The 27,604-nt window shown below is 41.4% G+C and overlaps 1 protein-coding gene across 12 annotated transcripts in view; it reads left to right on the top strand.

The window, feature by feature from the left end:
* The window catches only part of adgrb3 (adhesion G protein-coupled receptor B3), a 91,603-nt gene that overhangs the window by 38,683 nt on the left and 25,316 nt on the right, over positions 1-27,604 (top strand). For 6 of the 12 annotated variants that reach the window (XM_078104210.1, XM_078104207.1, XM_078104205.1 and 3 more), the window contains exons 3-16: positions 229-339; positions 2,716-2,877; positions 7,109-7,273; positions 7,916-8,080; positions 9,848-10,012; positions 10,429-10,530; positions 14,399-14,505; positions 15,451-15,645; positions 17,285-17,353; positions 19,686-19,794; positions 23,578-23,724; positions 24,218-24,293; positions 25,721-25,823; positions 26,311-26,354. In XM_078104210.1, the coding sequence (XP_077960336.1) occupies positions 229-339; positions 2,716-2,877; positions 7,109-7,273; positions 7,916-8,080; positions 9,848-10,012; positions 10,429-10,530; positions 14,399-14,505; positions 15,451-15,645; positions 17,285-17,353; positions 19,686-19,794; positions 23,578-23,724; positions 24,218-24,293; positions 25,721-25,823; positions 26,311-26,354 (1,720 nt within the window). The remainder of the gene's footprint in view (positions 1-228; positions 340-2,715; positions 2,878-7,108; positions 7,274-7,915; positions 8,081-9,847; positions 10,013-10,428; positions 10,531-14,398; positions 14,506-15,450; positions 15,646-17,284; positions 17,354-19,685; positions 19,795-23,577; positions 23,725-24,217; positions 24,294-25,720; positions 25,824-26,310; positions 26,355-27,604) is intronic. The other 6 variants (XM_078104214.1, XM_078104213.1, XM_078104212.1 and 3 more) reach the window with 4 other exon arrangements.

Here is a 27,604-nt window from a genome sequence, read left to right as displayed (position 1 = left end):
GTGCTTTCAAGCTCAATTAATACTCCCAACTCACCCTTATGAATTCGATGCACTGTTCTATGTCCAAGAGTCAAAGGACAAATTAAATACAAACTTGTGTGGTCTTTGTTTCTAGCCATGTACTGAAGTTGCTTCGAACATTCTGAAAATCCGTATGTAATAAGCTTTTGTTCTCAGAAAATCATGTTTAAGACTAGCTTTCATATGAACCTCTATTCTGTCCCATAGAATATGGAATGATCGGAGAGCATACAGTAAAAAGTCAGCGGCCAAGATCAGTTCATGACACAAAGGCCCTGCAGGAGCAAGCTGAATCTGCTAAATTTATGGCACAAACTGGTAATACCGTAGTTATGTTTCTTCACATTATTTTGTTAACTAAACTTAATTTCATCATGCATGCTCTCTCTTTTACTGCACCTTTTATGTGGAAATGTTTTGTTTTATTATTTTTTTGCCAGTTCATTCTTTATTGCAACACATGAAGTAGGACGATACATTTCCCACTTTTCTATGAGTATTTACTCTGAATATAGAACTTTATTGGGTTTTGTGGGTCTGTTTGTTTTATTGTCACACAGTGAATTGACAAGTGGATTACTCATACAGTATATTCATGGAACATTAATTAAACAGCAGTTTAAAACCAAGGCCCTAATGTAGTTAATCATTTCCTCCCAGGCATGATTAATTAAATGTCATTCAATGAAAAAATTCACCCCTTGAGCCAAATATGAAAAAAATACTTGGCAGACGTTTAACTGATAGATGCTGCCTTTAGTAATACAATGAGACTGTTAAAAAGTGAAGCATTGGGAACATTTTAAAAACAAAAATTATCTAAATTCTTGAGGACGTTTACAGTCTACTGCCTCGAAATTGTTGATAAACCGAAATTAAGTGACAGCAATAGCAAAAAAAAACGTTGCTGCTTTTTTTCTTTTTGCTCTATTCTACCTCTCACTTTTCTCCAGTGAGTGTGGTTCATATTTGGGGAATTTTGGGAAATGTTTCAATTTTTTTTCATGTGTTGTTCCATTTAAATTTCCGTCATTGTTAAAGAAATCCTTTCATTAAACCATTTTAATTTGTGACACCCCATACGGACATACCGGTACTAACGTTTACCCATTAACACCTCTCCATTTTAATCATGACGCAGGTATGTTGGTTCCCTGTCGACTCGCATCGCTGTGCTTTTCTGTTTTGTTCTGACACTATTTACTCTCCCTGTTCTGCGTCAATTGATCCACCTTTCAGTCTATTTTATGATCTGCAAAATTAAGGGCAAGGTTTGGATGACTATTTGGCTGGATCTATTTGTCCTTGATACAGCATTCTAAGAAACTACTTTAAAGCATGTTGTGTTTAACACATTCATGTTAGGATTTGATGACTCCAAATGACATAAATGTATTCAGAGCTGCAATTGAAAGAATTCCTCTTTGTATCCAATTATTTCTCCAATGCCCAAAGCCTCCAAGAAAAGAATACTTCACCTGAGGGTTTAAATGAATTGAATATTAAGTATTCCGTGACTACTCTGATGCAGGAATTTGAGTATTCATGCAATTTTCACCAAAAATGTATTATTTTTGCATTTAGGCTATCACCGCTTTGTAAATCACGTTCCTGCCTCATCGAAATATACAGCTTTATTTGCATATCATGGCTTTCTGATTTATGGACCTTTTGGACAACGAAGATTAAAAGGATCAATGCTGTTTCTTCTAAGTGATATTTCTTAATGGAACTCAAAAGAGACCTTAAGATAAATGGAATAACTACGATCCTTATTTTTACTAATAGGCTACCGAATGCTATGTGTAATTATTCAAAGACAATTTGACTGCATGCAGGTCGAACAACTTAAAAGTCTGCTTGCCAAAAGCTCCATATTGGCACAAAGGCCTGGATAATAGTAAAGGAATCAATTGTTATCATGCAGCTAAAATAGTGCCTTGAGAACACTTACAAATGAGTGTGCTTCTAATCACATTCACACATGTGAAAATGGCCCCAATCTGATTTCTAATTTCCCTCCACCCCTTGGAGTTAAGAGGTTAAGATGGATTTGAATTCTAAAATAGCTAATATGTTGGGTTGTCAAGGAAACTAGAAAGTTTGCTGCAGCTGAAGGGAATGCATATCTCAGGCTTCTCTCTGAACTAACACCCATCTCAAACGCTGTCTTTCTTGCATGTCACCATGTTCTTATGACATTTTGTTTCTTTATAGTCTTACTTCATTTAAGCACATTATCGGGTTCCATTGAAATGCATATTTTTTTAAATTTTGTGAAATTAAATAATTAGATGTAACCTTAAAGTCTACTGATGTTTATTTGTTTTATGTAATCATAGCTGTGCCTTTACAGTGATCTTTGCATAAATACTCATTTGAATTTGTTGTAAAAAGCCTTTTTCTCTGACATTCCTGATCATTCCTACTTGTGAAAACTATTTTCAATGCATACTGTCCAATTGTGTTGCATACAAATTAAGTCAGAAAAAAGACTCAGTATTTATCAAAGATCCCATAAAGGTAGTACAGACTGTACACCACGGTTACTATTACTCTTAAGACCCCAACGTGACTCATGTTGGCCCCTCCCCATTTGACTCAACCCTGCCCACCTTGCCACACCCTGCCCCGTAAGCCCTGCCCGAGGACCATACTGCTGCATTTAACTAGTGTCACCCTTCTCCCACACAGGTGAATCAGGTGCAGAGGAGTGGTCCCAATGGAGCTCATGCTCTGTAACATGCGGTCAAGGGTCGCAGGTGCGAACAAGAACATGTGTCTCACCATACGGAACACACTGCATCGGCCCTTTAAGAGAATCAAGGGTTTGCAATAACACTGCCCCTTGTCCAGGTAGTGTTAGCCGCAGATTCTTGAATATTAATGTTTTGATCATTTGTTGTTTAAAAGAGGAAATGTGTTGCTGTGTTTTAACAAAATTTTGTCTCTATTTGACGAATGTATTATTATTATTATTGCCGTTAATCTAATGCTTTTCTTCTTTGATGTTATTTTGTGATTTTCTTTTAATTTATTTATTTTTTTCATTATCATTATCGCACTATGTGTTTCCCACTTCATATAACATGAAGGCAAATCACCGGCATTGAAATGGTTTTTGACATGTGGTCCTGCGTGGCGCTTGGCGTGCGGTAGACACTGATATGTTGTCGGCCTTCTTTTCCTTGAAGGTCAGTCTTGCATTTTAAAATAGCTCGGCAGCATTTCTTCAAACACGCTGTAAGGCATTTCTTCCTCAACCCATGATGGCAGGGTGGATGAGTCACTGGCGGTCAGGTATTAGCATCAGATGCGTTTTTGGCTGGTGATCGCGGCGCGCACGTCTTCGACTGGTAGGATGGCGGGTTGTTCTAAAAAAAAAGTCACCATCATCCATTCTTTGGATTGCTTACACGGACAGATACGTTGATGTAGAGATGAGATTCTAAACTCCTACTTAGTCAAGGACTTGATGGCGCAGTAAGTAGCAGTATTTCTGGGGCTGCATCACAAACTCTTAGGTGATTATGGCTGTTAAAACACTGCAAGCTGAAGCCTCTGAAAACGGTGATTGATGATACACCGTTCTTCATTTTTAGATGTGATATGAAGTGGGAAGTGTGTGGTTTTCAAAGGGTCTGTGACTGTGTGTGGACATTAAGAGCTAGAAAGAGGATGAGTCATTTCGAGAGAACAGGTGCCGGAGTACGATGTTGGCGTGACTCCTCTGGCCATTTATATTTAGCTAAGACAGCATTAAAGCTCCTAATTCTCAAAAGATACACAGCCCAAATGTAGACATATACATTCATGTTTTCATTAAGAATAATTACTAATATAGGGCCAGAATTTACAGAGCTGCCCTTTGCAATTCATCATTGTCTTTGATTTATGAAGACCTGCAGGATTTACTCTGCCTGCGGCTAATTGTGGATCCGGAACGTTCTTTCCCATAATAATGCAGAATCAGTTATCACCACATATCTATGCTGTAAAACTCTGGGACGACTCTAAAGCAATTTTGAACTCTCTCTATAAGAGAAAGTCTACGATAGAAGTTTTATTTTTTGCCAAGAAGTACACAAATTGATTAACGCTTTTACATCCAAAACAGGCTTTTACATAAAGACACGTATCCATGAACGATGGATCACGCGCTGCGCTCCCACCATTAGAAAGTCTTCTTAAAAGTTGTGATCTTGCTCATCCAACACAATGCACCTGCCAGGATACAATAGCATTTCTGCTTTACCAAATACATTTTTACCAGAGTTATCCCCTTTTTTTAATCCAACCAACAGCACATATAGTCAGAATTTACACTGCAGAAGAAAAGTAGCCCAATTTATACCTTTCCACAGTATTTACAGGTACACTAATTCCCCCCCGTGTTTCAAAGCCGCCCACTGCTCCAAGTGATTGAGATGAGTTAAACACAGAGGTCAGACTTGTACGTATGTACCTCTGCCAGAAATCAGAGCCAACACAAAATCGAATATCTTCTGTACTAAAGAACAGAACTCACTTGATTATGTTGGTATCAGCAATTCGTGTTGCATCTTAATTATTCAACCCAACACTCCCTGTCCTGATTAAAAACCGGCACACAGTACAATTTTGAGGAAAACAAGCCTGTGTGTGATGTTATTACTTGTCTTGGGTGCTTGACTTTCTTTTATTTGAGTCAATATTAATTATTTATTATAACACAGGTTTCACAGTGTGTGGCTTGGTTTGGGATGAGGTAGAGGGTAATTATAGCACCAGTCAATATGAAAAATACGCCGGCAAATCCTTTGTCTTGCAAGTGTCAATCCAAGCTGTCAAAGGAAGATACAAGAGCCGTACATTTGAACCTGGGAGGGACGTCCTCTCATGTCAACGACAACGGCGTACTATTTTGTACCATATCAAAAGTAAGCCACTTCCAACGTACGTCCAACAGACACCATCCTACTATACAGAATGTGCTTTCCAAATAAACCATGCAAGTGGTGCTTGTGGCATGACGTCATATGTCAGGTGCAAAGGTTTGTCTATTGTATGTTTTTAAAGTTTTGACAATAGAGGAGCATTTGAGGCTGTTGCTGTTATCGGGCAAGGATCAGGAACTGAATAATGTCACAAAGTTTGAACATTAAGTTGGGAAATGACATTGCCCATTGATTCTGTACAAATATTGTTTTGCCTCAAATGATTGCACCTTTGGGTTTTTGTTGTACTAAACGCCTGCTGCATCCAATAAGACTACTTGGTGGGTTTACAGAATGACGTTTTAAATGTCATTAACACAGACATTTTGGAAATTAACATAAGCAGCAACAGCCTCCATGAGAACAAAGCAAACAAAAGGCAGTTGGCTTAAACATTATCACCATACGTGATCAGCATACATATTGCCAACCGGGTAATGAAGACCATACTTGGGTGAATAAAATAAGAAAAAAAGTTAGATTAGAAAGCAAAATTTACAACCATGACAGTATACCATTAATAATCCATGCAAATCACAGAAAAAAATGTAAATAAAGACTTGAAAGTAGTTCTATCTTATATTATTGACCAATTAAGAAAAACAATAATAACATCAATCCAAAATATATTACTGTCAATATCGGTCTATTCACTGGTGGACTCTGGGTCTGCGAAACTAATCAGCTGAACAGCCTTCAAAATAAAACAGCTGGACACACAATATCAAGGCTAACAAGTTAAAAAAGTAAAACATCACTGGATGATTTGAGTTCAAGGGACTAAATCCCAGTTCACCACAAATGAATGAAAACATTATTGGCAAATGAATTTGCTTTCTGTTCCAAGAATCTCTCCTCTAACAAAGAACAGCATTGCTGATGGCTGTCCCCATAAATCATGGACACAGTTCAGACAATAAAACATAAGCGGCAAAATCCTGTTGCATCACTGATCACAGTTAAAGAGCAGTGACCCCTAGCAGTGACAGTTAGCTAAGAGCATCAAAAGCAGAGGTAAGCGCTCAGGCGGTCACTCCGCCTCGTGGCCGACCGTCACCTTGATCCAGAGATCCAACGACTCCGCAACTGATTTGAGATCCAACCGTCGTACTGCAGAAACATTGTTACAAGTTACAGATGGTGACATTTCTAAAGAGGAAACCAGCAATTCACTGTGACCGCGAAGTCACATTTAGAAGATCCTGAATTATGATGAACAGATGATGAAAAAAAATTCAACACATATGTTTTGCGCAGTCCTTTAATTAGCAGTATGATTAAAATAAGTGATTTCCACAAAGTATTTAGGGATGGCCACACTCAGATCAGCTAGTTATTCCCGTTTCAGTCCCCTGTAAACCGTAGAAAGATTCTGCAGCTACATGATTACAGAATACCAATAAACTACATAATATTTAGAATGATTTCATATAACATAATTAATTGAAATATTTGAGCATGAATTACCCAAAGACATATGATGAGGAAACATATCTGACACTTTTGATACATTTCCGGTTGGATTTGATCCGTCTGACCAGATATTTAGTCCGAGTGGCCATTTCCCAGCCAATGTGAGCGCTTATTCAAAGGGATGGAAGCAGGTTGCAGCGCTGTCTGTTTTTTTTTGCATTACCATGATAAATACGTTGGTGTAGCGATATGTTTGCAGAACTATTGCCAGCCCACATCAACCTCAAGGTCCACAGCTGCTGGAATTCCTGTCAGCCCAAGTTAACGCTGTGCAGGCCTTCTGCTCCTCACCCCGCACCTCCAGAGTCAGGGTCCTATTGTTGCTTTTGCCAGTTGAAAACTGCCACGTGGAAGATTTTTACCTATTTATCACGTCCTTTACTGCTGTTTGAAGCGCTGTTGGTCGGCTTGCATTTATTTAAACTGTATTCCATGCACAGAGGTGATCGGAGCTTCTGGCTGGGGCTCTGCGAGGCCCCACAGTGTCTGTGTGCTCAGTGTTTCATCTACATCAGTCGTGTCGCTAATTCCTTTTGAGTTTTGATTTTGATTCTGTATGGCGGTCTGCTGTGGGCGTGTTTATGCTACAGCAGAGGCAGAGACATTGATTAGGCCTGATGCCTTTTCTGTGCCCGCAGTACACGGTGTATGGGAGGAGTGGTCACCGTGGAGCCTGTGCTCATTCACGTGTGGCCGAGGTCACCGCACTAGGACTAGGATGTGTGCCCCTCCCCAGCATGGAGGCAGGGCCTGTGACGGACCCGAGACCCAGACTAAGCTTTGCAACATAGCCCTATGCCCAGGTATCATCTAATCTCTAAACCTATGCAAAACAACGGTAGTTAACTGTTTACCTACACACATCAAGTATCCCATAATCACACAGTACTGCAAAGGTGAGTATAAAGCTGCAGCCTTGTTCGTGCTGCATACATGCAAACATGCCTACATGATAATGCGGTTTAGTTGAGAGTCAATACTCTCAATACAAAAATCACTCACCCGCACGTTTTCCTGTGGATGTTAAGCAGATTAATGTTGATGAGTTTTTCCACACAGTAAATGTTAGCTTTGCTCTGGTAACCGACTCAGTGAAAACCGCTCAATCCAAAATGCTTTCTCTCTGCCCTGACGGGGGGAAATGAAAGGCAGCTAACAAATATAATCTGCAGTTTGTGCTTTTGGCATTGATGATATAAATATTAATACGAGAGCATTCTACGAAAACACTTTTCGTGTTTCATTCTCTTATTTACTTTTGGAAAGGGTAACCAGACGTGGTAACTCTCTCCAAAATCTACAAGCAGTTATGGTGTTTTTGTCAGTTTTTTGTCTTTCAATCTGAGAGAGAATAGTGACCTGAACATCTCCTTCCATTTCTGTCTGCCCTCTTTCTTCCCCCCTTCACACGGGACGCGCTTGTTGGGTTGTGGTTGGTGTTTCAGTGGACGGACAGTGGCAGGAGTGGAGCTCTTGGAGCGATTGCTCGGTGACCTGTGCCAATGGCACTCAGCAGAGGACCAGGCAGTGCTCAGCGGCCGCCCATGGGGGATCTGAGTGTCGCGGTCATTGGGCAGAAAGCAGAGAGTGCCATAATCCTGACTGCACAGGTAAAAACCTGAGCCTCTTCATTCTGTATCCGCTTTGATGCCTAAATTAAAATATCCTGATTTGTAATGAGGGAGAAGAGAGACAAAAAAAAAACACTCATTGTTGCCGCCATCATAACTACCATGAGTTCTAAAATAATTACAATCACCTTTGGATAAAATACAGAGCCCGACTTCACTCGTTCTGTGGCGTACTGAAAACCTCCTAAGATACAGGGATTGTTGTAAGAATGAAGAATAATGTTTAAGACCACGCTCTATCAATTGGATTTGTAAAATCCAGTTAGATATACTGTATGTCTTTCACGTAATTCAGGGTTAGCTGTCCAAAATGTCAGTCAACATCACGGACGTATTAGAGGCTGAGCGATGTCGGCTTAGCGGTCTCCATCAGGCTTTGAATCATCTGATCACATGGAGGGCCGCAGCACCACTCTCATAATCTCCTGATGCAATTTTCGCTACAGCAGCTAAAACATTGTTCTGTAGTTCAGTAGTACGTGTGTGGGAAGGAAATTCCGCTCCAATTTTTTTAAAGTCAGGGGACATTGTTGTGTAACCACTGCCAGTCAACCTTATGCTCTCTTGGACCTCTAAAATAGCACCTACTTGGTGCAATTTGTGCTCATGATAATGAAGCAGGCGGTGCTGTTGTTTGCCTCGCAGTGAGAGGAGGCATTATACAACTGATTCATCTAATGAGGCCTACATATTTAGCACTCCTTCTGCCTTTGTTAGCGAGGTGAAGGATCCTACATTACACACCGCACGGTGTTGATGACTTCTAGTGGCATTGCCTTGCTTTGTTGTGGCCAAAGGAGCAGTTCATTGCAAACCCAGTAGAATAGGTCTTTCACCAACAGTAAGATAGATCTTTGAGTCATTTAGTGTCCACAAAGGCAACCGGCATTCCTGTGAAACAATTCGCCCAACAGAATAAAGTATAAAACCTACTAATGACTGCAATAGAGGCTAGTGCAGGATTTGAATCAATGTTATGTGTTTCAAGATTGGAGGAATTTCTCCAGGACTGCTGGAACAATGAGCTCTTTGAAACACACAAGCATACATCTGTCTGAGAAATCAGCTGCTCTAATGTGGAGCAGAGGCTTTAGTACCTACTGGGATTTTATCAATGTCTTGCGGATAGTTTTAGCCAATAGGTCAGTACGGTTTCTGTTCTGTTTCTCTTCCTGAAGCGATCCTGACAGAGGTTAGTTGTAGGACACAAAATAGCCCTGAACGTGTGAGGGGCGGGTGAGCAGAGGTTAGAATGAGAGTGCGGTGTGTTTCCTGCTCACAGGGCTTTGTACCTTTCCGTTCAGACAAGGGCACGTGATTTACTACACCGCTGAAGGGAAGCATCTGTTTTTGTGTCTAATGCACAATTTAACAATGTTCATTACAAGGACATAAAACGTGTTGGTGGTTTTGGAAACTGTTTGGAAACAGCATAAATGCTATTTAGTATTGGCAAAGTGAGGGGGAAGGACCACCACACGCAGAGCACCTTCATTTAGTCATAAAACCCACAATCTGCTGATAATTCAAAGTAATCTCGTTCACTTCTGAAATATTACCAACAAACTGCATCTGCTAACTGAGTGCATGGATTGCAAAAGAAATAAATGCAATGAAAAAAAATCAATAAAAACAAAACATAAGCTTAAATACCACACGATAGGATCCGCTCACAGTGAAGTGAGGTTATTTTTTTTGTACGCCTCCGAGTGGTCCCGTTTTTAACAGAGGATGATTCTGTTGTAGCTAACGGACAGTGGAATCCTTGGGGTCCGTGGAGCGGCTGCTCGAAGTCATGCGACGGCGGCTGGCAGAGGCGAGCGCGCGTGTGTCAGGGGGCCGCGCAGACCGGCCAGCAGTGTGATGGCACCGGAGAAGAAGTCAGAAAGTGCAGTGACCAGCGCTGTCCAGGTGAGCCAAAGGATGATTAAACTTAAATCTCCACCCAGAAGAAGAGATTTTTTATCGCCTGTGAGTGATTGACAGGTTACGTAAACCATAACAATAACAACAATAACAGAAAATTAATAGATGATAGCAGGTATAGAGGCAGGAAGAAAGCTTATGAATGTAGATTAAGTCATTGAAATCAGTACGTTACTCAGTAAAGTGTAATTTTCAGAATACACTTTTTTGAATTAAAAAATATATTTTGATAATTCCATTCTGTGAAGAAACTAAATTATTATTGTTTTACCAACAGCTTTCCTCTCTTATATTTCTATACTTCCTTGTATGTGATATGAAGAAACTGTGACATCATATTGGAAAATCCTGAAAAGATCTTTGTATCAATGTTGTGACAATTTTACCACTTTACTTTTAAGCGCCATATGAGATTTGTCCGGAGGACTATGCAGTATCGATGGTGTGGAGACGGACGCCTTCGGGAGAATTGGCATTTAATAGATGCCCAGCCAATGCCACAGGTAAGTCCATGAGCAGTGTCTTTATATTTATACGGTCTGGTTTCACAGATTTGCCTTTGTGACCCATCCCGTCCGGTTTAAACAGAAAGAGTAGCCGCGTCATTGACTGACCTACGATGACTCATTTGGTGAAACGGCTGTTTGCATCAGTCCAGAAAATGCAATTCCACAATAATAATTTGCCGTCAGTGCACATCACATTGCTAATAATTATAATTTAGTGTGATGGATGATGCTAGATTCCTGCCAGCAGACTGAACTGTCTTTTCTCATAGAGGTTATCAACAAGCTTTTTATTTTGTTATAGCTGCCCGACTAATCAAAAGCCTCATGATAATGAAATAAACTTTATCCGTCTGCAAAGTCATGTCACTCCGTCCGCGGCGAACGCACATATCATTTATCCGATTTCAATATGAAGTGATGTAACTGTGGCTACACCACATCGTGCAGTGGATGCAATGAAAAATGGTAACTGAGATTAAAAAAAAGCACATAGAGAGGAGAGAAACAGGAGGGAGGTTGAAAAAGAAAGCAACCTCTGTTAAAGCTGCTGCTTTGCTTTTGTTCCTGTTGAAGGTCAGCTTGCTAACAAACTGACAGGACAATGAAGTGCAGCCTTGGGGCTCAAGTTACAGGTTAATTTGCCACGCTGAACTCTTGTAGAAGAATTGAACAATCAAAGGCATTGTGAGTCGACATTTCTTCACCATAAAACAGCTAACTGGCAAACCAGATGCAGCAGCAAACACGCAGTCTTTCACAGATGGCTCACCTGCGGCAAAGTTACGCAGAGTCAGATTTACTAGCGTGACATTAGCTTTGTGGCTTGACATTAGCTTTTATGGCCAATCACTGTTTGGCACCATGCAAAGATTTTTCCAGCTCGAATGAGGGCATTTTGTTTCTTTCTCGTCATGTTCTTCTCTGTACGATGTTGTTGGAGATTCAACACCCCTGCTGATGAAGAATTGAATTTTACACCAAGAGGTGTCTTTAATGGATCCGGGTCAGCCAGTCAGGGTTGGACCTTTGGAGTCTTTATACAGCCAACCTAATTAGTGTTGTTTCTGAGCTGTGTTGCATGAATAAATAAAAGCATTATACAAAGATTTTCCATGAACTTTTGACGTCAATGACTCATTCATCCCAAATTTTTTACAAAATGTCGATGCTGCTCAGATGCCAATGCTGCAGTCTGTGTGCTGTTTTTTGATAGTATCATACAGCAGGTCAGGGATGGCGGACTCTTGCACGGCGCCTGCACAGATAAACATATCGTGTCGTACCACTTTGCCAGAGAACCAGGACCTGTAATGAATGTCGCATGAGCGTTGTTAGGATAAAAGGGTGATGTAACAGACGTATTGAACTAGAGTGTGTCCCCCCTGCGCACTGACTACTGGGAGAAAGACTCTGATGGACAGTTCAGGTCAGGGTCAAGTTTATCTGTAAAACCATTAATGCTAATTCCAGTGCCAGTGGGTCTCACGAAGCCCACATGATGAACCTTTGAATGAAAAAAACCCACCCTACATACTTATTGTAATCGATGAGGAAAACACGAGAAGGAACCAAAACGCCACACAAGCAGGCCGCCTCCTTCCCGGAGAGCCGGTCGGCCATGTGACAGCTTGGTTGAAGGGTCTAAACATGCCGGGGGGGGGGGTCGTGGGCGGTCGTGTCTACTCAGCCGTAGTCACTGCCGTCATCAAGGTCACCACAGGAACAGCGCCGTGGATGACAACTGCCACCAGGAGGCGAGGAGGGAGGAAAGGTGGGGTGATACACACATAGACACACAGCAGATGCATTTGTTGGCTTTGTATCACTTAAACAAAGGTTCTTGAGCTACGATACAAGAGAGCTGCTTGCTTTAGTAGAGCTGGAAAGACTATTCCCAGCTGGAGTTGGGGAAAGTAAAGATCCATATTTTCTATTTATACTGCACAGAATTCCTAGGATGTGCTTAGTTTCGTTTCCTTTTTTAAATGGAGTGAATAATTGTTTTGATATTTGCTAGACACCAAATATCAATGGTGAAAAGTAATTTTGCATTATTTAGGGTTTATACTTTCACGTGAGGTTTTTTTCTATTGAAACATGTGGTTTCAATTCAGCCTGCAGGATAGATTTAGCATGTAAACACTAAACACACTATTGTGCTCTTATTCATGTGGATGTCTAATGAGAGCCATGAATCTCAATGAATCAATTCAAGTTAGAGCCAGCCAACTGAGAGAGGCAGCTATTTAATTTAATTGAACTAACAAAAAAACAATTATGTGCACAAACACAAGACATCATCCTTTTGAACGAATAAGGCAATTTTACGTGTGATTATTATTTCACTCAGACGTTTGAATCTTGGGTTTTCTTTCACAAAAATAAAGGTTATTTATCTATCGCGGGTCAATATTCAACAGGCTAAGCCTGTAAAAATCCCTCTCGGAGTGCTTTTATACACTAACTCCTCGGGCAGTAAACAACGTGGTGGGGAGGACTGATGGACAGCAGCAGGTCACTGCTTCAGCGGAGTGCCTGCTTGCTTTTAAAAAAGCACATCTCCACCTCCAGATATGTCATACTCAACTTACTACGGCTTAATCATTGTTGCCTCGGGTGCCTTCTTTTGTTGCTGAATACACATTTAGATTACAAAATAGAGTATAATAGTGAAAAGAAATAGACTAGAGGTTATCAGGCATCTTTTAAAAGCCTCTTCTTAGCTTTTCATTGAATCTCATCCGTGAAATCAATACAAAAACAAGATTTCATGTCATTACAGGTACATGGCCTCTTACTAAGTTGTGTTTTTTTTGCAATTCCCACTTAAAGAGCACAGTCTTTCTTTGTTTACAATGACCTTTAGGAATGTCAAAAAAGTAAAGGATTTAAAAGATTATTGGATAACAATATAAAAATATTTTATTGCGTTTTGGAGTCCTTACTAACAGATTTCTGGATCCTAAAGTAAATATAAGCTCCCGGGTGAAGGCATGTTGAGGGAGATGCTCAGCAAGGTGTAGAGCCGTAGGCCTCTCTTGCTTCCCTCTGGGCTGTCTCGTAGCGCTGCATGGCCGCTCCCAGGATATCGCAATGTTTGGTGTGCACTCATAGCTTCAGTGCACATCACCAGGTAGTAGCTGTGGAAAGGGTAGGCGTAGGAGGTGTGGTTTTGATCTCTTTCTGTCTGTATGTGTGTGTGTGTGTGTGTGTGTGTGTGTGTGTGCGTGTGTGTGCGTGCGTGTGCAAGACAGAAAGAACAAGAGATAGCAGCGCTTTTTCTTTTTTTTTGTGAAGCACGGGTGCCAGGGGAAATGTTTTGTACTGTGGGAGTTTTCCTCAGGATGTCAAGCACCTGTGTTGAAGCGGTGGGGTGATGTGTGAAGTGCAGTCCGCCGGGTCGACAGCGGCGAAGGTGTGATGTTGGACCCCTATGCAGGATGTGTACATACTGGGTGGTTCTGCTATTTTGGAATCACTGTTCAAATGCCTAACAGCTATCACAGTTTAGTTGTATTCATGCAGCAAACATTTATTTAAAAAACGCAGCCAATTCCCTCCAGAAACATCTCTTTTCCTCGTCCTTCAATATTATAATAATACAACTCCGTGGGAAACAGGTGATATCAAATTGTGATTGTGGGTGATAGACAGGTGATAGAAGACAATTCTCGAATGAAAAGAGTTATTACTTCTATCCTACTGTCTTCCATCTTCTGTTGCCTCTCCTTTGGTTTTAATCCCATAACCGCCCCTCTCTCTCCACTCTCTACGCCTGAATCCTTGTCTCCCCCCTCTACCCTCCCTCCCTCGCTCCATCTCTCCTCCAAATCTGTCTCCTCCTTCTCCTTCTCCTCTACAGGCACCACCAGTCGACGCTGCTCTTTGGATCACCGTGGAATGGCCTACTGGGAGCAGCCCAGCTATGCTCGATGCATAACAAATGAATTCAGATACTTGCAGCAATCAGTAGGTGCAAAGCCAGGTCCCGCTCAGCACTTGTGTTTCCAATGCATCATAAATTACCTCCCTGGTGTTTTCCCCATCCCCTTCATTCCCGCAACAACGTGGCCAAAAAATAACCACTTTCTAAAGTTGAGCAGATAAAATTATGATTTTGCCACTTTTCTGTAATAAATTGTCTGCGTTAAATTATTTTAATTAGTTTTTTTGGCATGTGGTCATCCATTTTTGTCTTTTTGCTTTAGATTGTTGTATATTTACTTTTATATTTTTCCTCACTTCCTCTTCGGCGCATTTGAACTAACATCAATTACAATACTTTTTTTTGTGCTGGAGAGTCAATCTAGTGGATTGCAAATTGGTGGAAACCGAGGAAATGCGGACTTTTTTTTATATCATCACCTATTCACCAAAATATCTCTTTCAGTGTTTATTATTTCAGAAGACATTTGGACCGGAGAGAAAATATTTTCTATTTTTGTTATTAAAGTCTGTGTCTCTTTCCAAGGGCCTTTTTTTGGCTTTTTGTGCGTGCCTTTTATCTGTAAACAAGAATAAATAATGGTGGTAACCCTCCATCACCGTTAGAAACAAAATAAGCCAGAAGAGCTGAGATAGCACATAAAGCCCTGCACCTGTGAACCTGTATTTGTGGACATAAACCCTGTGCAGTGATGTGAAATGTCATTTCACTGTGCAGTTTTTGCATAAACATGTGTCTGCTCCAGTTAACTCTTTTGATCGTATTGGCTGATTTAAAAAAACCATGAGGCAGAATACATTTCGTCCTGGCTTAGATTTAAGTGTCACATTAAGGGCCTTAGAGAGTGGAGTCTTTCTTCCTGATTGTTTTCACTCCATTTAGTCCAAATGTGTAGTTTAGTGTCTATTTCTGAAAACCCAACGGAGGACACAGATGCCCCAAGTCTCGTATTCTCCTGTTTTCTGGAGGTCCAGGGGCACCTTGCTAAGGGCCAAAGGATGCTGGCGGGTGATGGGATGTCCCTGGTCACCAAAAACCTGCTGGATCTCACGCAGAGGAGGAACTTCTACGCTGGTGACCTGCTCTCCTCCGTGGAGATCCTTCGCAATGTGACAGAGACCTTCAAGAGAGCCAGCTATGAGCCATCTTCAGATGATGTGCAAGTAAGCAAACGAAGAACTGGAGAAACAATGTCTGCAAATGCACAAAATCTGACAAACACAACTCCCAGCTTCATTGTGTCAAGAGATCTCCCTCCCATCCTAAGCTGTTTCATCTAATCGTGTTGTCGTTGACTTCAGTCTTGATCCTCCTTGTGTCAATAGGTTGATGGAGATTATAGCCGAAGCTCCAACTTTATCACCATTAACGTACGCCCAGAGACCTTTCTCAGGCCTCTTTGAGCTGTCCGGCACGCCTGTTTCAATGTGTTTGGCTCACGTTGAGTTTTAGAAGGAGCCAAATGGGAAGAGAATAAATATTACTCTCTATGAGCTTTGAATGTTGTATGTGTGCTGATGATAAACCCAATTACTTCACTATAGTTTCATTTTGTTGTTCTTCTTCTGCAAAGAGATGTGATCGTGGTGAAAAACATATTCTTCCCATCTGTCATTTTCTGTATGGAAGAGAGGAAGAGTAAAAATTATTCATTATAATGGCAATGTTCAGCTCATCCCATGATAAAACATGGTACTGTTAATTCATTCAAAATGAAAATATTCTATAGGATCTTTTGAACATCAAAACACACCCATGATGTTAGATGGTGTACTGTCAAAGACAACCCTCCAAGATATCTAACATTAATGATAACAGCGTCAGTGATTAGATGCAGTTGAGCATCCTCTGAATGTGATGGGACTTAATTGGTGCACAGCTTGTCCTTCTGGGTAGGCTGCAGGTAATTGGATCACCAAAATGTTGAACTCAATAATTTATGCACATCCACTGGTACTCGAACTGCAAAATGTCCACAGTTCCACTGGATTTGAGATGTCCGGTCTGATGCTAATATTCTAAAGAAATGAAACCAAAGTGTCCTGCTCATGGATGGTCAAACACTGGGTCCATTCTCCCATTTCACCACCATGGAAAATCTGTGAAACGACGAAAGTATCCTGTCTCTGGTTATTGTGGGAGCCCTGCAGCCTGTGCACTCAGACAGGAGAGCAGGCGGCCCCGGCCCACCACCCCCCCCTTCGCGTGTCTCTGAGCTAATACGGTGTTAAAGTGGGCACATTACCACCAGAGGGAGCATAAGCATTCAAGTAGAAAACAAGATAGCCCGTGTCAAGAGACAGAGAGAGCCACTCCCTCAGGCACATTGTAGAACAGACGAAATAACAAGGCTAAAGATCAGACAGGAACACTATTACTACTGCAGGCATGCACCCCCAAGCAGCCCCCCCACTGCAGAACAAGACAATTCACACAGCTGCCGAAGCATTCCCTTTCTGATTGCAACTTGTGCTTCTCTCCTCGAGCATTACGTGTTTTCTGCAAGCTGCAGGGGTTTGAGGTATATTTCTGCCAGAGCTAATACGAAAATGCCATCTTCGATTTTGGGGGGAAACCATCGTGGTTTACGTGTTAAATTTTCTTGGAGCAATTGAGCCCTGCTGTTACTGTCATTATTCCCTTATAGAAATCCCTTTGAGAAATGTTGGTTTATTATCCATAACGGTCCTCTTTGGTTGAGTAGTGTTTATGTGTCACGATTTCAAAAAGCATCTCGCTACTCTGCCTGTAATACTTGTGCATCGTGTGTGTTACATATTTTCTCTTTCATCATCTCCACAGAACTTCTTTCAAATCATCAGCAACCTCTTGGAGGAGGAAAATAAGGAGAAATGGGAAGACGCGCAAAAGGTAACGAGCGGATGTGTTCTGTAGATACATCTCTGGGAAGAGGTGAACTGATTTTTTCTTTTTTTTTAAAAAGCCAGTTTCTCAGCGCTCCACTTGGTGGCAGCAGCACTGCCACAGAGAGACAAGCAGTAACACTGCAGGCCTCCCGCATTCCAGCAGGCACCGTGTTTTAACCAGCCGATAAGGATCAGGGCAAGCGGTGGGATTGGACCATTACTTCAGTTCAATTTGACCGGAGTTCAAACTGTGTTTTCTTGTTTGTACCTAAGACCCTAATTCCCTGTCTGCCTCTGTCTGACATTGTCAGGGAGCTCCATCAAATGGACGTGCTGAGTATATTACACAGCCTCAAATAGAAATGGAGGGGCAACGGCGCGCTGTAGATGAAAACCCAACTACAGCGGGACTCTCAACACGGCGTTCATCCGAAGAGGGAGTGCGACTCTCGGCTTGACAGGCAGCAACTGTCTTTTTTTCAAAAATGCCACTGGTTAGATACTTCGATAACCTGAACCCTGAAATCACTCACGCATTCAGACTCGAACAGAGATACCATCTGAGTCTACAGAGGGCATCTGCTCGCTTGTCACCTTCACTGCTAAATTGCCTTAAATGCCGACACACGTCTGAGGGGTCCGTCCTAAAGTTAGTCGGGTATCATCTCTTTAGCTGAGATGTTAGGGGGGAATGCAGGCAGTTCGAACTCAGCCACGAGTGCCAGTCCTTGTTGTCTCTGCAGGCAGTAATTAGGTGTTTACTCACTGCAGCTTTAGTTTGGACCCCAACGGTGGGTTGTCGGTGAGAAGGCGCTTGCAAATGAGCGGTTTTGCCAGTGCGAATGTGTCACAGATAGAGACAGGCACATCACAGGAAATATAGGAAGAGTTGTCTCCATGATTGAACACCGAGAAGACAGATGTGTTCATTATTTCTGTAGTCCTTAATGTGCCCGTCCATGGACTGCTGCTGCCGTTTCGGCACTCCACCGAGAAGAAATTGGCTGGCCGACGTCATCTGATTTTAATCAGACGACGGTCGGACCCAACAGTTGTGCATATATCTCACTTCCTGGCTATTCTTGCATTAATGAATGTTCTGAGCTCAGTTTCCGCAGCGCCCACACACTGTGCGTTGTGGACATTCACATGAAACGCCTCACTATGAGCTCTCACTGGCTGCAGAGCTTGGCCTGTGCAGACATCGCTATATATTCACCTCCTGTCCCTGTTTCCATGGCGAGGGAAGGAAGAGCTCTGTCTACAGAAACTCCACTGCAGCCATTTCCCTGCGCTGCCCTCACGTCTCCCGGTTGCCATGGAGACCAACGGCATGAGCATGACTGCACTGTGCGTCAGATATGCCGGAAGGGGCGACGTGATGTGCTTTTCTCCCCCCACTCCAGCTCTCACTCTGCTGTGTCAGGGTCTCTCGACTTCAGCATCACTGATCCGCTCTCCTGGCTCTGGCAGCGCCACATGTAGCCGCGCGCATACACACACACACACACACACACACACGACGCCGGGTGCTACCGAGGAGGGAAACACCTGCCTCAGGTGTTTGTGGAAAACCGAGAAGGAGGTGTTAATTGCTAAATGCCACTCAAAGGCCTCTGTAATCTCCTGACATCACCATTGTGTGCCCACAGGTTTTTGCGTCCTGCCATAGTGTTTGTATAACGTGACAGATTTCAAAATGCTGTCACCGGATTTTTCTGAGTAGCCGCGATTGCTGGAAGGTGGCAAACATGCTGCATAAATGCCGTCATGCGTAGCGCAGTTGAGGCGACGAAACTGGTAGCCCTTCAATAAAAGCCCCTCATTAGATCAGACCCATCAGCACTTGATTGGCAGCCATGGAAGTGTTCCAATCGTCTGAATGTCAATTACCAGATTAGTGTTCCTTTGATCCATCAGTCCGAAAGAAAAAGCTGAAGAGACCAGCAGTGTCACTGGTCCGGTCGTGGCACCGAATTCCTGCCTCTGCGTCCTCTCACTGGGCGCTGCAGTCCAGAATTGTTGTCCATTGTCAACCCTGCAGTGTTGATTTGAACAATTTTGTGAGAAAAAAAGTGAAATTGTTTGCAGATTTTAGTAGATTTTGATCTTAATCTAAATATCAAACGTTGTGACTTGTTCACTAATTGCTTTTCTACCTATTCAGCAACCATACTGTTTATTTTTATCAGCTTTTGTATTTGGATTTATACCTGCAGCTCATCACCAACATGCTGTCTTTTACTATTTTCACGCTGTGCTCCACATTTCCATCTTTGCGGTGGCAACGACAATTGAAATTGAGAAATCTCCTCTTTGTCTTTTTTAATTTCCAGATCTATCCCGGAGCAGTGGAGCTCATGCAGGTGATAGAGGAGTTCATCCACATCGTCGGACTGGGCATGAAGGATTTCCACAATGCCTATTTGATGACCGGGAACTTGGGTAAGAGTGGGGACACTTTTCCTCACTGCGCTCAGCCGCTGAGCTTGTTGGCAGCATTTGTTTCTGCACGACATGGACGCTTAATCCATGTGCTCTGTTGACTGCTTGTGTCAATTTCCCCACCATCATTAAGTTAGGATGAATGGTAAATTTTCAGGTCGGGGAAGTAAAATTACTTCTAATCAATAATAATTAAAACTGAGCTTTTGGTCTTAATGTGCTACATTCCAATGAAAACACTGAATTAAATATCAAAAGTGTGCAGTGTAGGAGAAAGAGCTATAGAGCTTTAATAGAGTTGTAAAGAAAAGTATTGAATAAGCTAAATTCAACGGTGAAGTAATTTTTAATTGTGTAAAGCAAATGGGTTTTGAATAGAAATGCAGTGGGAGTGCAGATGATTATTGTTAAAATAGCTTATTTTTTATTATTCCAAACCCACATGCTTTTCATGCAATCATGCACATTTATCCATAGTTTCAAAGGGCTTTTTTTTTAACAATCAAATGATTTATGCGTGTCATATTTGAAAGTGAAGTAATACTGTGTGATGTTACACTGTACTGCAGTCCTTTGAGAAAGACATGATTAGCAGAGCGTACCGAAAAGCACGCTGTGCAGATGTGCAGCAGCATGACAAAAGATTGTTTGTCAGTTCCTTTCGGGACAAGCAATCATGCTTAAACATTGTGGGTGTCTGATGAAAGGTAATAAAATTGAAACTAAAATTACTTCTTTTTTTTTACAACTTATTCTTTGCAGCTGTAATGAGTAAAAAAAATGTAATTATGTGCCACCTATTGGAGTCCAGATTACCGGCCTCTCGTTTCTCTCCCCTTATGTTCTCCTGGGTTCTGTTGGCTTCTGCCTCTTGTATGATCCAAGCTCTCTGTGGCACTTCATTTCTTACCCAACCATAAATGGTGTCTTACCGGAACGGCATAATAGAACTGGAGTCTTGGTTTATTCATACTGCAAGTGAATGTGAGCGTGTACAGCCGTGCTGCCTCACTGTTCTTCTGGATGAGGGAAGTTTCTTCCTCTTTTTCTTTTCTTTTCTTTTTTTACGATAGCTAACATTTGACCCACTTCTCGCAAACATTCACACTTAGTGGCTCTTTATGGAATATCATTTCCATAATGATGAATAGGAATAGCATAACAAACATGGCACAATGAATGCATCCCTCACAATGTCATTATGAAGCAGCATTGGATGCAAATTAGGTAAATAAGGCTTGCATGCATTTCAGAATGCCAAGCATTAATGACTTCTTTCACAGACATGAGAATATGTCTGTGCCCTTCCCCTTTATCCTCCTTCCGATTTGGCTTGATGGCAATACCGCCTCGTTATGCTTGAAAACGCATTAACGCATGACCCCTGCTTCATACAGAGTATGCCTTCTATTCTCTTATTACATCGGTCAGCGGTATGATTGCATTGCATCACCGCTGGGTGAAAAATATCAAGGCCTTCTCGGGCAAATAAGGCTCTTATATAACAGGTGCAATTATTCACTCATATTTTACCGTGTATTTTTGAAATGAGTCAGTGAACAAAACTCTTTTTTTGATAACACACAATTAAGATATAGAACACAGAGTTTTTTGGGATGAGGATTTTACTCCGAGACACAGCTCTGCCTGCGAATCGCCGGTCACCCAGTAAAGCCAGCTCATACAACAGCGGGGCCTGTGTGATTAAAGGAATGGGAAGTTTTGCTGATCCATCGTTGGAAGCCAACTGGACGGCATCTTGCTGAGTAAGACATTGCAGCATCATTTCGTCACCAATTTTTGGCAGCCTCTTGACACCCACATAAATACTGACCGTCACTGGTCCATCGTCCGCTGTCCTCGTACTTTTAGTCCAGTAACCTTGATAGTAAAATCCTCTCCCCTCCGGCCAATTATTCTCTGTCCTCCTACTATTGGGCATGTGGAGGACAAGGTGAAGCAAGGGGACGTATTAGAAAATTACACAACACTTTGCAGGTGAAACATATCATGGACATTTGGTTCACACCGTGGTTGTATATTGTGAGCTTTTACTTCATGGCCGAGTTAATATCTCGACATTGATGGTGATTCATTGTGATGGCACACACATGCAACAGCTACAAATGCTCATCAATTTGTTTTCTGTGGAGGATACTGGTGTTGTCTGACAGTTTTCTTAACGTTTAACCTCATGAACACATTTAGACACAATGAGAAATGCAGTAATTCCCTTCTATGAAAATGAGCCATGCAAAAAAACCTCTGTGCACTAAATGTTTGGAATCACCCCAGTTCTTAATGATCACTTAATTTGTGCTGTTTAGCCCCATCAGGCGCATGCAAAGCCCCATTTACCTTCAGAATTATCCAGGACTCTGAAAGACAGTCGTACCTGCAAACATGCACACGCACACACACACAAACACACACACACTGCTCCCAACATCTGGTGCTGTGAACAGGGCTCTTTGCAAATGGCGGTTGTTGTGGTGCTCTGTGATTTCCTGCCCGGCATCATCTGAATCACACACCTTCTGTCACAGATTTCCCTCAAATGTGGAATTTTGCCAGGATTTGAACTGTATTATTGGGAAAGCGAAAGGAAGAATAGAGCTTTTTCATCAGGATTAGCCTCTGGTTCCCCTCGCTGAAGCGCCACCTGACTGGCACTGGATGTGATAACCGGTAGAGAACAGTGCAGCTTTATCCTCCCCTTGTAATCCTGAGGCCCCTCCAGTTGATTCTGGGTATTTTCCTTGTCACTGCTATAGAACATGCACTGGCCTTTCATGGCTCCTAAGCTAGGAGGCAAAAAAGGAAATACGGATTAACCGTTCTCATCTTGTGTAAAATGTATACATGAATGTAAAGCCTTGTCTTTGACTTGTATATTCACATCCACGATTCAGTTTGACAAATGAAAGGAAGTATTTCTGTGTTTCTCACTTTATCAAGATCAAAAAGATAGACCTACAATTTTTCAACAGCTGGTGTAAAGGAATCGCAAACAGCCTCTGAATACGCTGGGTGCCTACATGTTATTGTTCATTGGTGCTTCCAAGATCTGCCTCTCATTTTAGGAGTGATACACTTCAATCCTGTGTTCTGAATTCTGGTCCGGATGGAGATTTTATTTGCATGTGTGTGTGTGTTTGTGTGTGTTTGATACACACGATATTTTCATTTAAACAATTAAAGCAGTATTGTTGCACAACCATCTGAGGGAAACGTCTGCTCTGTTATGTATATATTTATACCTAATAGTGACACACTTTTCACCAGGCCTATGCAGAGAGAAACTTTTCATCTGCTGCACAGTGTAAATATCAAGCACCAGCACACACACACTGAGTTTGATTTACATTTATGAGAATAGAAAACTCAATTATACCCACATCTAGCTGCCTTCTTGCTGAGAGTGAGATGTCAACAATCCCGCCCTCATATCTGCATGGTTAATATGAAGCTGCAGAATATTGAAAACTGGTCGATGGCTTAAGCTCTCCCACCGAGTAAGCAATCTCCATCCTCTCATCTGATTCTCAGCAAAGCAAAGAAGCCCATTTCCCAAACGTTATAACGTTAAAACACGTCATCCAGAAATGAACAGACAACACATAAACATGCTTCTATATAATAGTTTGTTGTGACCTGGGTCTACAAGATAAGAAAGTACTTGTGAAAGCATTTTCACTACCACCTGGATGACATAACGGATAAAGTCAATAGTATATTGAACCTCACGGAATCCTTGTTGGTGTGTTTGTGTGAATCCTGCAGTGGCCAGCATCCAGAGACTCCCAGCAGTGTCGGTTATGACTGACATCAACTTCCCCATGAAGGGTCGTAAAGGCATGGTCGACTGGGCCAGGAACTCTGAAGATAAAGTGGTCATCCCAAAGGGCCTCTTTGTTTCCCAGTCAGCAGGTATGCAACTGTATATACATCATCCTGCTCCTGGTGGCTACACATCTTTCTTCAGGACTTGCACGACCCTCATAGACTGTACAAGCGTGATTTGTCTTAGAACACAGAGTATATGGGATTTCTAAAATCTGCTTTATAAATATAGAATGAATAGACAGTGATGGATTCTGTGGCCATTGCTGAGAAGCGTGAAATAAATATCTCTGCAAAAGCTGAGTGACTTTAGTTGATTCACTCGTCTGTGTCCGTATAACAATCAGTCTTTCTCTTAATGTGTCATGCTACACCACCTCTTGTTTTGGGAAAGCGGTCTATATATATATATATTTTTGTTATATATATATATATATATATATATATATATATATATATTACTACAAGCATCATTGTTTGTTCGGCTTTACAGTGTAGATATTTTGAATGTTTACTTTTTTATTTATCTGTCAACAACTTTCAGTACAAATAATATGCATTGTTCATTGTTCATTTTTAGAAATGGAGGGGTCGCCCGTCTTCATTTTGGGAACAGTACTCTACAAGACCCTTGGACTCATGCTACCTTCACCAAAGTAAGGGCGGGATATCTCCTTGTGTCTATTATGAGAAACAGTTAACTTTGGACTGTCCATTTTAATCTGGGTAAAACATTTCTTAAAAACAGACTTTTCCACTTTAAAGACATGAAATATCAACAGGAGAACAAGACAACCAAGTACTTGTCTGTTTCTGCTTTTGTTGTGTATGATACTTAAAGTTCTACTCGGTGCCCTTGAAGGACACTTCTCATTTGGAATTGTTGCAGGTTGTGGCATATTTAAAACAGAGACATTTTTGTTTGCTCTTCATGAAACACATTCACTGCAGCATGGAAATAGTAGTTAATTAAGAATGACATTAGTGTCTGGAAGAGCAGCAGGACGTCCTAAACAAACACCTGGTGTCACACACCAATCAACAAGTCCCTGGCACCAACGTCCCAAGGACAGAACGGTCATTTCAGGACGGACCAGGCCAGCTGTCACATGTGGGGAGGAGCTGATAATGGGACTTTGAAGCTAACTAATAAGAATCTCAAGTGGCAACTGTTGGACTTAATCCATTTTATAGGTTTTTCTACTTAACATTTGTTGAGTTTTTGAGGTTTAATTGAAAATATATGTTTTTTACCAGAACGTAGTCTCACTCGGTGTTGAGAAGTGAGAAGTGAAGCACTTATCCATTCGTGCCATTGAGTTCAATTTTAAAATGAGTCCAGAAAACTGACTGGTATTGTGTAACGAGGTTGGATAAATATATTTTGTGCTAAAGTGTTTCTGGTAGGATAGCGGGCTGCTGCAGTCTCACCTCCACTTTTCTTTGTAAGATGGCAGTTTCCCTCCTAGTGGGGAGCACTCATGGATTTCAGCTTCTAACAAGAAAGAAATGCTGTCATCATTCCAAAAGCTGGTGATGGATTTTGAAACAGGACTATAATAGCAGATTTTTAAAAAAAAGTCTTGGTTAAAAAAAACATCTCTTTCATCCAAGGCGAGCCTTTGATTTGCACTCTCTGTTGGATGGACTTTGACATCTAATGGACAGCAAATTAAATCCTCAAAACGTTGATATTGGGACTCAATTTCAATACAAGCTGCAAAAATAAATTGTACTGTTGTAAATGGAGTCAAGGCACTACCGTTTTTTATCCTTAGATTAGAAGGGAACTTTCATTTAAACTCAACTGCACTAAATCCTCTCATAGACCCCAAATCAGGTTTTTCAAGTGGTTTTCTATAAATCCCACATTAATCTCGCTGTTGGCCCTTGAACCTAAACCGAAAATGTTGACGCTTCTTCCTAAAGCCGAAAAGTTAAGCTTAAACAGCAGTCAAGATAAGCACCTACTTTACTTTAATTGTTAATTAAATGCCAATGAGCGTTTGACCCTGAATGAGAATAAATCATGGATTTGACAGTAACAATGAGAAGTGAAAATGAATCTCTGTTTTTAATTCAGGAACCACACAGTTGTGAACTCCAAGGTCATCGCTGTGACTGTGAGACCTGAGCCCAAGGCCACCGACACCCACCTGGAGATTGAGCTGGCTCACCTGGCAAATGTAAGCACCATAGTCATTCTGTCATTTTAGGATCAACCAATGCATGCGCAGTCTGGGCCTATCAACATTACCCTTTGATATTATGATATCTTTGGTATGAAACACAGATGGGTTTCTTTTGTAAGAGATTTTCTCCATTGACTGAATGTTCTACAATGACCACGGCACAAATGACCTCCCATCAGTTGACACACAATGCCGGCTAATAGGCCAAATAATTAATTTGCACTGCAGTCAGATGATTGCACGGACAATCGCTTTTATGATCCGCACCCTTCTATTCATCACAGAGAGGGCGTGCATGCAAGTCACACACGTCAGCAAGTGTGTGGGTCTCCGATTTTGCACTATGCACTCTAATTTATGTGATCCATGAAACACAAAGATCTGCACTGAAGGACGAATATGCAGTCTGCTTATGACGATGGCGATGATGAGCATCTCCATGATTTAGCTGATAAACATGGTGTGCTTTCTTGCCTTCCAGGGAACAATGAACCCTTACTGTGCACTGTGGGACAGCTCCATAATGTAAGTGGCCATGCTATTTCACTTTTTCTAACTCGTTTAATGTTTGTGTCTACGCGTCTGGAATTGGATTAGTGTGCATCCTCCCATTATTGTCAAAAGAACTCATTGGGTGAACCAATAGCACAGCACATAAGAAAGGGAGCTGGGAAATGAATTTGTAAGATGAAATTATATATTAAATCCTGATCAGTGGTGGGATAAAATAATAGGAACACCTTATGAGATGTTAAAGCCCTCTCAAAATCCCAACTATCAAACTGTAGTGTAGCATCATTTTTGACGTTTAGATTCTTATAACATAATGCTAACCATATATTAAACCACTCATTAGTGTGTAGGTGAGGCTCTACAAGTGGAATGTTTCACTATAAACGTAATATATTCACTCATAAATGTGCTCCTGTAAATCTGTTACAAGCATATTAGCACATTGTGAGTTGTACCTGCTAAAATGCATGTTTGGTTTCAAAATAAATCTGTAAAACAGTGATTTTATAGCGCAAGTTACAGATATACAAACAGACCAGATATACATAGACACTTCTTCTTGATGGTTTTGTGAAACGTGTTTTGAGGCTGGCTTATATTGCTTGAGTTTTGTATTGTGATGCTGCCTAAGAGGATTTGATGTTGCGTGGTTTGCAGTGGAATGATTTTTGTACCTGCGATGGTAACGTTTGACACCAATGTTCTTGTCACGCTGTCACTGGATAAAAACCGTTGCAGGAGCATTTTGAATCGTGGAAAGTCAACTTGTATTGTTCCTTGCAGTAAGCTGCTGTAGCTGAGAGAATACTTGGTTTTAATCCCACAAAAAAGGAAAATAAGCTGATAGCTAATAACACGTCTCTTTACATTATTGAAAAAGCAGGTGTTGTTATTAGAAGCAGGTGTTGCCCGATCAACGCAGAATGACATCTTCACCTTTATGATTTAAAGACCAATGGGATACTGAAAGAAGTTCACGTGTAACTACAGACTGGTGTATCTAATGTTATTGTAAATGAGAAATAAACAACCCTGCCACACTGTAGCATGTAACTCCACAGCCTTATAAATAGAAATACTTTAATTGGGCAGATGCTCCAAATATTTTGGATCAGTTAAGGCAACAGCTTATATGAGGTTGTTATGTTTACCCTGAAATAGCATATGCCCTGTGCATAGTCCATCCACTATCACGGTATTCAACGGTAAGTGGTTCAGTTTTTAACAAATAAAAATACAACCGGGACAACTGTGCTCTTTAA

Source organism: Gasterosteus aculeatus, chromosome 6 (assembly GCF_964276395.1).
Source record: "Gasterosteus aculeatus chromosome 6, fGasAcu3.hap1.1, whole genome shotgun sequence".
In the NCBI taxonomy this organism is placed as follows: Eukaryota; Metazoa; Chordata; class Actinopteri; order Perciformes; family Gasterosteidae; genus Gasterosteus; species Gasterosteus aculeatus.
Note: the sequence above shows the minus strand (reverse complement) of the source record. Positions and strands in the feature narration are given on the sequence as shown.